Here is a 14,442-nt window from a genome sequence, read left to right as displayed (position 1 = left end):
TCTTCTCCACCGAAATGACTCAGATCTGCGAAGTCTATTCACTGTAATTATGCGAGGAGCCTACCCCCCTTTATATAGTGATTCAACCATATATTAAGCCGACTTGATCATTCGAATAGGTGTGACATTTGGGTGAGCCGACATAAGTTATTTTCTTCATATTGTAGGCCGACATCAAGTCAAGAGGACTATGCTTGTCTTTTGGAGGGCTTTCTAGACACTAGATTGACTCATATACATTTTACATATGCTCAAGAAGAACTCTTCATACATGACATTAATCCTTTGACCTTAATGACAAATCCTAAGGTTCTCAATAGGAGACATCTAAAATAAAATCACTTGTTCATGAAACCCGTGAAGCAAGGCTTATAAAAATAATTTTATTTCGCTTATTATATCATTTACAAAAGTCACAATTACATGTCATTATGAAGACCGAACCTAGTTACACTTTTCAACACTCCCTCTTAACTAGGGAGGTATTCATAATGGTACTTGGTCATTCTTAATCTGAAGAATTTCTCATATGAAGAATTCAGATTTGTATAGCATCATAGCAACCAACATTGTTATATAGAAAGGCCTTGACTAATAACTCCATCTCTCCATAAGATATTGAGCCCAATGCTGGCGAGACCAATTATTTATAGACACACTCATCATTGTCTCTCTAGGAAGGTTCACTCAAGATATGTTCCACAAGAACTATTCTTATCTTGGACTCCCCAGTCCTCAAAGAATATCAATTCTCCATGACTACTCTTACTGTTGGATGCCTTATCTCATCCTCAAAGAATGTCAGATGCCAAATGATTACACAATCCTCCATTCCGTCTTCCTGGGTGAATACTAGAATGACATGTCTATCTCTCCCTTTCCAAACTAGGAGGATTTATTCCATTAAAGGAATGTACTCATTCCTACCACAAAGGAATGTACCTAAGGTTCTTGCTTAGGAATTTTCCCAAGTTTCTTCCAAGTAAGAAACTTCCCTTTCTGACTCCCTCTCAACCAGGGACCTATCACAACTCCTCATGTGGAGATCCTCGTACAATCAGCGGCTTGAAGATCTCCTTTCTTCGATGTCATGAATTTCCTCTTTGTCAAGGAGTCTTTGTTTCTGGGGAACTTCTACATAGGGCACATATCATCCATCACTTTTGTCCATGAGTCAATCATGTCTTCAACTCATCAGAAAGTGATCATAAGATTTTCCATCTAGCTTTGCTTCATGTTATTCTGCTTCCATGCCATATATTTTGGAAGGACATTACATCCTGATTCCTTCTATATGGTTCACTTTGAAGTCATCCACAAATTTCCCTTTGGCAGTCCTACATAAGCCCATCTCGATATTAGTTCAAAAATAAATGAACACTTTAAATCAAAATTACCTTTGTGATGATTTTTCACCATGACATCTTCTTGTAGGTATCAGCATCCTGCATGCAGATTGACACATCTCGCTTTGATATCCATTGTTAAGGGTCTCTATGTTTTTTCCCATTTTCATCAAAGTTTTCACATTCTTCTGGGAGATCTTCTAGTCAAATCTTCTTGGACTTCGGATGTTGAATGCCTTCTACCTTTGTTGCATATTATCACGATCTCTTCCTATCTTTTCACACACTTCATTCCTAGGAGCTTCCAATCAAAGTTCCTCAATTGTAGTCAACCACCTCATACTTCATATGAGGACATATTATGTTGATTTCATCCAGTGCGACTCATGCCTTTCGACATTCTTTCATAGGAGGAGATTCCTTTCTTTTGATCATGCTTCAAAATAAAAGTAGTGATCCTTGTTACTTGCAACCATACAACATGACTTTATAATATTAAATACAAGCATACATAACTTATTTACCTTTACGTCATCTAGGCTTCTTTCAACAACTTCCTTGGTTGAAAAGATCTTCAACCCCTTGATTTGCTTCATCTCTCATGTCATCATACCATCATCCCATGAACTCCACAAGTTGGAGTTCTTGATGAAACACTTGCTTCCATTCTCGATTGGTGAATTCTTCAATGAGGATTCCATCTTGCATATCCTTATTCGGTAGATGTTTCCCTTTTAAACAGATGTATGATTTGACTTGTCCTGAATGCATTCTTCCTTTGATCTTTCAATGAGGTTAGCAAGAGCTATATGCTGCAAAGTTGACTATCAAACATCCTTCATGTTTCCTATGGTGATGTCATGATCTCTTGTTTCTAATGCTTCCATGATGCCACAACGCATCTTATTATTTATTATAGCCATATCCTATAACATAATATTTAGAGCCAATGTCAAGCCCCTTTGTGAGGGAGACTATCTCAGACATATCAGAGATTTCTTACTTCCTCTCTTCTTGGATTTCTTCTTTTTAGCTTCCTCCACTTCTTCGGTGATATGGGTTTCTTCTCTTCTTTTGATATTGTCCCTTTAGGACAATCTTTCCTGTAAAGTCCATAGCCTTTACTTCCATAGCATTGAATCTCAACTATGCTCTTCTTTCTTTCCTGAGGACCAGAATTTTTCCAAACTTCCTTTCCTTCCAGCAAATGTTTGAGTTCTTAACCTTCAACACTTTTGCCTTCAACTTGTCTTCTTCTATCTTGCATAGAAATCACAAGTTGTCGAATGAGGTAACTTTCTTATCCCCATGGATATCTGTTACCTTGATTATCAGTTAGTGCATTATAGATCAATGATGATTATCTTCTTATCATCTCTCCTAGATCTCGTAGTTGAGATCTTATGAAGATATCCCTTCATTCTTTGATACCTTCAACTTTGTGTAGATCAGATCTAATTCATGTGACCTTCTTTACCGCATCTTCAGAGAATATTCTTACGAGTTTATCATATACATCTCTTTGATGTCTCCAATATTGCTATATGAGGGGACCTTTCATAAGAATCCCTTTCCATGAATTCAGAGGAGACATTTCCATTGATATGTTCAATGAATTCACTTTCTTCGAGGACTATATCTATCCTCCTTTTCCATGCAAGGAGTTTTGATGACCCATCCAACTTATAGATTTCCTTGCAAACACGAAGTCATTTTACCAAATTGATTAAAGAATGAAAGATACTTGACAAGTGAAGATCAAATCTTCCACTTGGTCACTTTGATGATGGTCGAAGAAGATATATTTGTTGCTTCCTTGGATGATCTTCTTCAAGGGCAAGGAGAGGAACCTTGCTTGAATGAGAGGGAACTTGCCTCATAGCTTTGAAGATGATAATGCCTTCTTGTTTTCAAGATACTTCAATTACTTTGGTAGTGAATGAGTGTAGATTAGAATTGCTAATAAGGTTTCGACTTTCTTCAAGATGATGTGATCTTCATCTTTAAAGTCCTTCGAGCTACCTTGCTTTGTAGATAACTTGATGAGGGTTTTTGTGGTCTTTTGATGATGATTAGAGGATCCAAAACTTTCGTTGTTGTAGACTGCTTCTTTGATCTAGGGTTTTATCCTTCAATGTAGATCTTGATCTTTTGCTTTGATAACCTTCAACTTGCTTTGATGCCTTTCTTGAAACTCAATCCTTGAATGCCTCTTTGATTAGATGCCCTTCCCTTGAATTCAACACCATAGCTTCAATACCATGTTGAGAAATCTAGAGCATTAGTATTAGACGATCTCTCTTCTTTGGTGACTGCTTGTGAATGATTTTTACATGATTAGGTTAGGATCTTCTTTATGTTGGATTTTTAGTGTTCTTCTTCATCAAACAGTAACTAATGCGAGAACATAAATAGACAAGAGACACAACATGTAGGCTATGAGCCAGGGCCAAAACCTCTCACTCTTTGAGAGAAAAATCCGCACAAATTCTTCTTAGAGATTCCAATTGACGAATGCCAAGACCAAGACCCTTAACCTATTAGCCACTCCATGATCAAGACACAAGTCCTCTTCTGCTTCTGTCTTTTAGACTCTTCTTCCACTGAGGCTACATCACTAGAGGCCTTCACCGAGATAGCAATGAGAGAGCTCCAAAATCCATCGCTGTAAAGACTTCATCATTGTATTGTAATCATGTCTGAATGCATCATTATTGAGACAGTAACTTTAGCACTAGATCCTTCTTCCTATAGCACTGAGGTTTCTTTGTCTAACACAGAACTTGATCTGAAACATAGCCTTCTTATCTTACGAACAGTGGATCCACTCTCCTCAACAACAAGACAATGTCACTTCATTCCCTTAGTCTTCTGCACTAGGCCACTAGAATGGAGGTATCCGAGTTATTTATCTTCTGAAATCATAGTAAGAGGCCACTAAAATTCTCACTGTAGTTTCTCCTTAGACCAATACTTCTTATTTGTTGTTACTGTGATCTCTAAATAAGAGAGACCCGAATTCCCTTACAGAACTATGCTGCGTATCCTTGTAGCCTTCACCGAGACAGAGGTAACCCAAGATTCTTTTCCTTCTTCCGAATTTCAGAGATATGCAAAGATTCTTTTCTGCCTTCTCCAACAAAATGACTCAGATCTGTGAAGTCTATTCACTTATGCGAGGAGCCTAGCCTCCTTTATATAGTGATTCGACCGTATATTAAGACAAACTTGATCATCCAAATAGGTGTGACATTTGGGTGAGCTGACATAAGTTATTTTCTTCATATTTCAGGCCGACATCAAGTCAAGAGGGTTGTGCTTGTCTTTTGGAGGGCTTTCTAGACACTAGATTTAGTCATACATTTTACATACGCTCAAGAAGAGCTCTTCATACATGACATTAATCCTTTGATCTTAATGACAAATCCTATGGCTCTCAATGGGAGCCATCTAAAATAAAATCACTTGTTCATGAAACCCATGAAGCAACGCTTATAAAAATAATTTTATTTCCTTTATTACATCATTTACAAAAATTACAATTACATGTCATTACGAAGACCGAATCTAGTTACACTTTTCAACACCAACGACTGCCCAGTTCCCAATGCCGATGACCACACTCCATCTCTTGTTGTAGAGACTCCACAACCACTAGCCGCAACCAATAGGAGCCATTGCCAAGATTAAACAATATGTGTTTTTGAAACATATGTTTAATGATTAATCATGTTGGCAACTTGGCAATGGGCATGCTATTTTTATTTCTGCCATGTGTTTAAACTTTAATTGAATTTTATTTTACATATATATATTTTCAAATTTCTAGTATGTCAAACTTAATGCCGAACTTTATCACCAAAATTTTAATTGTTGAACTTTGTTCAAACTTCAAATTCGCCGAACTCGAACATGAACACGAACGTGGTCACTTAGGTATTAACTATTAAGTTAAATAGTTTTAGCTTATTCAAAATACTACCATTGATCTCAGATAAACCTCAGAATATTTCTTCTGGATTCAAGGGCTGCACCATTTCTCCCTCCTTTGGTCAATATTTGACGAGTCACCAAGTTTGCTAAATCAAGGCAAAGTAGTTATTCTGACTGTGGAACTTGCCTGTTCTCAAAAGTCAACTGAAGCCTATACTGAACATCAAACAGAGTTAAGATAGAGAAAACAATCCTAGCTCAATTATTATCTCATTGCGTTTTACTAAAATGATGATCCAAGGAAATCGTCGGAAAGAATTTCATTGATATTATGTTATGTAGGTCCTTTTATGCATGCAAGCTTCATGGTTTAATAAATTCATCAATTTTATTAGACATCTGTCTACTGTAATATTTGAACTTTCCACCTAAAGAACAAGCTATAGCTTGAAGACTGTGTTTGTAGCACATTTGAATGTACTTTCAGAAGAGATATTTATTTCCAAGTTTTGACACCCAACTTCTGTCCACTGTAATCTTTGAACTTTCCACCTAAAGAACAAGCTATAGCTTGAAGACAGTGTTTGTAGCACATTTGAATGTACTTTCAGAAGAAGTATTTATTTCCAAGTTTTGATACCCAACTATCATTTCCGTATATATTTCCTGTGAACTTGGTCAGTGCCCATTGGTTTCTGCTCATCAATAGAGGGTGTCAAAACACTCATTGGTAATGGATATAATTATAACCAAATATCTTCTCTGAAAATGATGAGACACCACAATACTGTATGCAATGGAAGCAACATAGAAAATGCTACAAAAAAATGTTTCAAGTATTATGAATATGTGGCATGGTAGTGGTGTTTGCATTTACAATTTATTGAATAGATAAGGGCCAAGAGAAGTGAAACTTTATATAGCTGTTCAGCTACTTTATGGCCATGTGCTTGTAATTAGCTAACTTGTTCTTTATCTTGTTGCTATGACCTAATCAAGAGACTAGGAAAACCAAACATCTTTCCACTGGGATTCATCTCATTATTTAATCAGGGATAGAGATAAAATTCTAAACAAACTTCTAACTGTAATGAAGAGGTTCTGGTGGGTCAATGTATACCTTTCAACTTTCAAGAAATATTATTTTTTAGCTGGCATGCAATATTCAACAAAGGCACATGGAAACTTGAAATTGATAAACCAACTGGCCATACCTCCCATAGAAAGAGTGCATCTCCAAAAGAAAATTCTCTACGGAATAGGACCATCAACATGCGAAATGCAAATATATAGCTCCCACCTCCTAATGCCTCTGCGATTTATAGCAACACCACTTTTAACATTTGATTTTGCATTAACAATTACACAAAATTATAAAAACCCTCTGCCAAATACAATATTGTAATTGAATCAATGACTTCAACTATTAAAAGCCAAATTAAAGAAAAACTAATAGCTATTATGAAATAGAAAATGTAAAGAAAAATACAACTGATTGTTATTTAAATAAAAAGGCGGCCATGTGCTAGTCAGAGGGGTTTATGTGCACAATATCTAACCTTTTCATCAGCAAGCTAAATTGCATTATAAATATCTCTCAGCCTTTTCTGCAATCTTATTTCTAAGAATTAAACAGCGTGTGTATATGTGGATGGTTTATGTTTAAGCTAACCTTTATTTTATTTCTTTAACCTTCTTTCTTTCTATTACTATTTTCTCTATTTATTTTATTTTGTTTGTGAACTAAATAGAACAGGAGAACAATATATCCCCGATGTCCCCCATTCCCCCTTGAATTTCCCTAAAATTTGGGGGTGCTTTCACATGTTCCCCTTGTGCATCTCCCTATTCCTGTGTCCCCCCGACCCAGAACTTGGTGGACATTGGGAAATTCATCTTTCTTACAATATAATACAATATTTACTAACACCATGACAAGTCAAACAACAATAGGATAATAGAGAAGTTAAGCAACATTCTCTAAAAATAGCACAAGAAAGTGGGGTGCCTCCTTTAAATGAGCAATTGGCCATGCCAGGTGCTCCATCAGAAGGTAAAATAATGGCTCAATAGTGCACCCCCCAAGATGCATGAATACAAATACAATAAAATATTCTTGACATGAGAGAGTACTCCATAACCACCAGCCAAAAATAGCAAGTGGTCAACAAGATGCATGAGCAAGTGTGCAAGATAGCAACTAGATGAAGCACTCCACAAGAAAAATTTGGTCAAGCCTCCAACAATTTCCTCAAAATAGAAAGATTCCTAATGAACTCTTTCTCCAATGTGCAACCACCTAAACAAATAATCTCCAATGTAGTTACAATTCCTCAATACTTCTGCGAGGAAATAGTCAACATCAATTATTTGATTAATCACCAACCAAGTCCACATGAGTGCACCTTCCAAAAATGAAAATATCCCAAATGAAGCAAGATGCTCAAGCTATAAACCTTAATCTAGATAAATTAGATAATCTCACTATTGAACAACTAAATCAACCTCAACATGTGTGCACAAGGTTAATGGTCAAATATAACTATAGTCCCCTTCCAATTAGTCATTGATAGATTAAATCACCATGAACATGTGTATCAAAGAGGGGTGCGCTTAAACAAAGTGTTGTACCATGTAAATAAATGACATTCTCCCTAGCAAAACCACCATGAATACAACAAAACATAAAGCTTAACCTAAGGTGTACCACCACTAAAGAATAATTACATCAAAATTAATTATCTAACCTTATAAGAAAGGTTAGATCACCATTAAATCATATGTAAACCCCCCCCCCCCTCCCCCCCCCCCCAACACACACACACAACTCAAGCTTAGGAAATAAAACATCAATGAGGGTACTGACATATAAAACATATTTCCCCCTCAGTGATGTCTAGAAAATGTTACATCATAAAGTTAAATCACCTAGGAAAATCCCACAAAGACAACGTGAATCATCTCACCATAGCAACATCATAATAGGAAACATAAAGAAGTGCTAATCCATCAAAAAGTATGTTCCCCATAACACATGAAGACCAAGTCAAACACCCCATCTTGTTAACACCAATCCACCAAGGCATGAGGAAATATCAATAACAATCTCATGAAAAATCTAGCTCCTACTATCATCATCATCTAACCCCTTGTGGGGCTAGAACCATCATCTTTATCTAAGATGACGATATACACCAAAACAACGTGATGAGATAGTATGCTTCACACCTATCAAAAGTACAACAAAGGGGTGATCAACAAGGAAAACATGTGGGAAGACCACTAAGCAACAAGTACAATCATCCAACTAAGGAGAAGTGAGACTCCCCCAACCAAAAACCTCCATCAAATGATGTGTTACCATTAAAATAAGGGGCTCCATAAAGATGAAGCCCCCCAAGTTGGTCAAGTAGCTCTGAAGTAGCAACAAGTTTCCATCAATATGATGAAAATCACAAAGTGGAACTTCATACAAGGTGAGATGAATAAGTAGCATCTAGCAATGACCATTATGATTGCATAAATGTCCATTTCTGTGAAGCACAGGTTCGCAAACCCGAGGGTGGGGTTCACGAACCCATCCCGTGTTCTCATCCCCACGAATCGAGGGTGCACCCCAAATGAACCCAGAAGAACCGGGTCCACGAAAACCAAGACTTGGGTTCGTTTCTCTATTTGGGTGCGTCGAACCTCAATAACAGGTGTGTGGAACCCCAAAAAAGGGTTAAAACTTAAAAATCATGCCGACGAGTCACCCTAATTTGCTTTTCATTTTCTTTACTCGACAGTTCGACAACACTTGCTTTTAGATGGTTGCGCATTTGCATTTGCTGGTGTCCGACAAGTTCACTGGTGTGTTCGAGGCACAAGGGTTACCATTTTTTCCACAAAGATGCAACTGTGTAAGGGTTACCTGCTAGGCAAACAATGACACAAGGGTTATCACTTATCCTGTGCTTCACAAGTAGTTCCTACTACTAGCAGCTCTAAAAAATTTTATTCAAAAAGTTTATGTTTAGTAATGACCATCATTTATTACATAAAACAATTAAGGTTGGGTTCACAACCTCAATCACATTATTCAACTTGTCCAAATTCGACCATTTAACAATTGAGATAAGAAGGGGGCACAACCCCAAAACTAAACTTTTGTGCTAGAAATTCATAAGCGATATGGCTGAAGGAAAGCTACAACCTTAACAACCCTTCTGAGTAAGATGAATATAAATTATGTCTATCAAGTGAAGAGAGAGAATGGGTTTGAATATATAATTTATCTTCATCATACCATTAATTAGAGAAACCTAAAATATTATGTCAAATATATACAGAAAATAGGTTTATAAAGTCATGAAGTAGTGGAAATTATTTTTTGATTTTTCCTTGGAGACTTGTTTAATTTGTTGTCTTCAAACAGGTGAGCCAAACCCCAAGCTAAAAATCACTTGCCAACAAATTTCTCCTTTTATTCCTCACAACTACAAAGAGAGTAGTTTACTAGTAGTTGTATTCTCTTACACGACGAGTGACCATCCATTCTTATTGAGACATCTAAGTATAGCCAACTTTCAAAAATTTGAAATATCTTCCCATGCTAATTTAGTGTAATTGACAGAATACAAAGTTAAAAACTCTGAAAACTATGAAAAATATTTGTACTTGTAGCTTCTTGTTGTCAAAGTATCCATTAACCTCTGTTAACAAAAATATTACTTCTAAACTTTCTTAAACATATTGTCTTCCAAAATTTCCAAAATAAAAAATGTCTTCATCAAATCCATAATATCCACTCTGGAAATATGTGGAAAGGCAAAAACCTCCAAAGGGTGTTAGGTGGGAGAGGAATGGGAAGGTGGGGGCGGTCGGGGGCAACAACAGTTAAATGAAATTTCTGTCAGCTTGCATGGAAAGGGAGCTATACTAGAGTTAAAGCTCATTTCATGAAGATACCAAGGAAGGGTGTTGATGCTTGCACTGGAGATCCAGATGATCCCACTAGACTCCCTAGTGCACAAAGAGAGCAACGAAGGGCTGATTGTACGACAGGCAAGGCAATCTCCAAGCCATGTTGTAATGTTGATGAAAATGATGGCTCCAATGAGGAAGAATTACCATCTAATAATGAAGTTCAAATTGGTGATGAGCATGTGCCATCCAGGGCATCAAAAAGAACTACCAGTGATGCATGCAAGGAGCCTAAACTTGGTGGCCTTTATGACATGTTTGATGTGAAAGGTAGAGAGGGTGTTGATCTTGCATTAGCAAGATTTTTGTTGCATGTGGCAATCCTTTCAATGCATGGAAAGGGAGCTATACTAGAGTTAAAGCTCATTTCATGAAGATACCAAGGAAGGGTGTTGATGCTTGCACTGGAGACCTAGATGATCCCACTAGACTCCTTAGCGCACAAAAAGAGAAACGAAGGGTTGATGGTATGACAGACAAGGCAATCTCCAAGCCATGCTGTAATGTTGATGAAAATGATGGCTCAAGGATGAAGATTTACCATCTGATAATGAAGTTCAAATTGGTGATGAGCATGTGCCATCCAGAGCATCAAAAAGAACTACCAATCATGCATGCAAGAAGCCTAAAGTTGGTGGCCTTTATGACATGTTTGATGTGAAAGGTAGGGAGGGTGTTGATCTTGTAATAGCAAGATTTTTTCTTGCATGTGGCATTCTTTTCAATGCATGGAAAGGGAGCTACACTAGAGTTAAAGCTCATTTCATGAAGATACCAAGGAAGGGTGTTGATGCTTTCACTGGAAACCTAGATGATCCCACTAGACTCCCTAGCGCACAAAGAGAGCGATAAGCGCTGATGGTACAATAGGCAAGGCAATCTCCAAGCCATGTTGTAATGTTGATGAAAATGATGGCTCCAATGAGGAAAACTTACCATTTGATAATGAAGTTCAAATTGGTGGTGAGCATGTGTGATGCCAGCCTAAGCTGACAATACCTGCATTATGCAAATAAAATTGCATGTCACTGGTTCCAAGAATTAATCACCTGATCCATGGTGAAAATACCCTATAACCCAAGTTTAACTCTCTTAAGTAAATGTTTAAGCGGAAAAGTTTTACTTAGTTATCTAAGGTCTAAACCTTGGATAAATCTTTAACTATCCAACAGTTAAACTTTAATAAACTCTTTGAGCAGAACCTTATAACCCTTCATAAACTTTGCTTAACTCTTATTGCTCCCACATATTAACAATACCATAGTCTTTGGTTAAAAGCCCGACTTAAGCCAAATTCATTAATTCCACTTTATTTCTATTAAAATCCTCATATAATAGAAATACACATAAACTACACTTAACCTTACCTTTCCGTCTTTCCACAAGCCTTTACACACATATTGAGGCTCTCCTTATCGCATTCAACCTCCACCGTCGAATTCGCTACTTCCGATCAACGACTATCGCGCGATATCCAACCTTAACTCATTCACATGCCGGAACTCAAAGAAGTTAAACTTCTTTGAATAACTCATCAGGTCCGCTAGGAATATTAACCTGTGCGCACTTTTCTGCACGATTACTGTCCAATTAGTCACCGAATGAATGGTCTAGATTGTCGGAACTCGACGAGGTCTTAACCTTGTTGTATAAACCCTCATCGCGTCCAAATTCCACATTAACCTCCATGCATATTTGCATGTGATATCTGTCTGATCAATCACCCAATGGACGACTGTGATCTATCCAGACTTCAACTGGATTTAGTCACAATTCATAACTTTCTCGGGTCCATTTTTTATTACCGCTTACGGCTTTGAGGCCGCACAAGAAACCACTTCCGTCTTTTCAAGACCGCTCCGTCCTTCTACTGACACATGGCTTAATCTTTGCCGCTCAACTTCTTTACTTTATTCTATGCGATTTAATCCTGACCGTCTATTTCCATCACTCTAGTTCATTGATACGAATGATCCAACGGTTGTGCTCTGCTGCTACGTTCTTTTGACTATATTGTGTAATAGTCCATTTGTTTGGGTTTCTGCATGTGTATGTGACTTCGCCTTCCGGTCTTCAACTATTCTGATTCGATCTTCAGCTTCGTTCTTTATTCCTTCGCTCTTCTACGCTCCCGCTGCGTAACTCCTTAGGTTTAAAGAACCTTACAGTATACCTTCACTGTAACGTTAAAGTTTCCTCCAACACTGTTTGCCTGTAAGCCTGATACACTCTTCCCCACACTTGATCTCTGGTTCTGCACACCTACAACCTTATGTTATGTAGAATTACTTCTAATTCACACACAATCTATGATTTCATCAATCAACACACATCACACACTCAGGAATCAAAATCTCTGTGTATATATAAACAAATAATTACATCATGAGTCTTTGTCTCTCTCTGGCCTGATTTTCTTATCAGTGGCCTTGTTTCCCTATCTGCCTGTAGGCTTACAATCAAACCTATCTAACTCACGAACTAATTCCTAGTTAGCTAACCTTTTTCTATGCCTTTTAGGCTTACATTTATACAAAAGGATTCTATAACCAATTCTTGGTTTAGATCCATAACCTTCTCAACAAAATCCTAAAATCTCTTCTTATCTCTAAAGATCCTCTCTAATCCACAAAATCATCAACTAATTCCTAATCTAAGCTTTTATAATTGATTCCCAAATCTCTCAATCTCTATGAACTCTCAACTATCCTAATTCTCTCATGTTCTCCAACATTCGAGAACATTTACAAATATGTCTCACAATGCTTAATTAATCCCTATTCTAGTTTCTCTCATTAAAATCACTCAAAACCTTAATAATTTCATTAATTTAATACATAGGAAACCAATTTCCTTGAAAACACAAGGCCCCCTATGTCTACTAAAATACAAGGAAATTTCTGAGCCGAATGCTCCTGCATCAGACTCTCAAGGTTGAAATACTCATGATCTCCTGATCATGTGCTTTTGATCTGTGTCCTCCTGGATCCCATACTTTGTTCTGTAGTCTATCTTTGGTTGTTGTTGTTGTCTGTTGTTGTTCTCCAGGTCTCCACACTTTATGCTGCGTTGCCCCACTAGCTATGCTCTTACAATTTGCTATTGTCTTTTTCTTGTTGCTGCTTTGCTTTCCTTCTAGTGTCTTCTCCCTTTGAGACACTTTTCTCATCAATTCAATTTCTATGTCCAACTCATTTCTTTGTTGGACCTTTTCCTCTTCTTCTCTTACATATCCTTTGCAATCTCCATCAGGTTCTTTCTTCCCTACTGGTGCTTTTGCCATTTCTCCAGTAGCTCCAATTCTTTCTCCCATTCAATGATCCTTTGATGAGAGTTTAGTCCTTCTTCTTTATTCACTACCTCAACAACTTCCCTAGTTATCTCCATTGTGCCTATCATGATGATGGAATGATGATCCTTTGCTATGTTTTCAGCTAACATAGTCTCTTCTTCAAGTTTGCCTTTAATCTTCTGCTAGTTACCTTCACTTTGTAGTTGCTGGATCCTTACTGCCACCCTTACATCCTTACCCTCTTGTTGCTTCTGAACTTCCATTTCATCTCCAAATAGACTTTGTTCAATTTCTTCGATCACAACATCACACTCATTCATTATATTCATTGTTCCTGCAAACAAACTATTGGTTTGTGAATTAAAACACTCTTCTGTCTCCATGTCTTTTAGAGTCTCTCTGTTACTGTCAAGTATTGCTGTAACCATTTCTTTTCTATTGCCATTTCCTCCTAGTAAGTTCTCCAACAATTCAATTTCCTCTTTACATTTAGCAAGTGTTTTATCACCATGCTCTTCATTTCCGGCTTCATCCTTTACATGGTCACTATTGCCCAATGATTCAATTAGAATGCCTCCCATAGACGATTCTGTCTCATTCATCTTCACCGAAATAAGTTCCTGTTCTCTCCTTATGTTTCCAAAAATCAATACATCCTCAACTCCATCCTGTGTAACAGTGTTTGAGAACTATCCTTCTTCAACACTTATAATCCTGTATTCATACAACAATTGTCAGTTTAAAAAATGTAAGGCTCAACAGCCTCAACTAATGTTTCACATATCAGCTCTTCAGGCTGATCTTCATCTCCTTCTTCCATAAGGAGTTGTCCTTGTTTTGTAACAGCTCCAAATATCAATTCATCAATAATTTTCTTCTACTGCAACAATTCAATATTTTCCTCAT

The 14,442-nt window shown here is 37.2% G+C and overlaps 1 protein-coding gene across 1 annotated transcript in view; it reads right to left on the bottom strand.

Moving 5' to 3' along the window:
* The window catches only part of LOC149251673 (Ypt/Rab-GAP domain of gyp1p superfamily protein), a 452,310-nt gene that overhangs the window by 67,631 nt on the left and 370,237 nt on the right, over positions 1–14,442 (bottom strand). The window contains exon 9 of the mRNA XM_089459518.1: positions 6,494–6,591. Coding sequence (XP_089315644.1) covers positions 6,494–6,591 — 98 coding nt within the window. The remainder of the gene's footprint in view (positions 1–6,493; positions 6,592–14,442) is intronic.

The sequence above is a fragment of the Pinus tabuliformis genome, chromosome 7 (genome assembly GCF_031772625.1).
Source record: "Pinus tabuliformis cultivar Carrire ecotype Pingquan chromosome 7, CPIR1, whole genome shotgun sequence".
Lineage (NCBI taxonomy): Eukaryota > Viridiplantae > Streptophyta > Pinopsida > Pinales > Pinaceae > Pinus > Pinus tabuliformis.
Note: the sequence above shows the minus strand (reverse complement) of the source record. Positions and strands in the feature narration are given on the sequence as shown.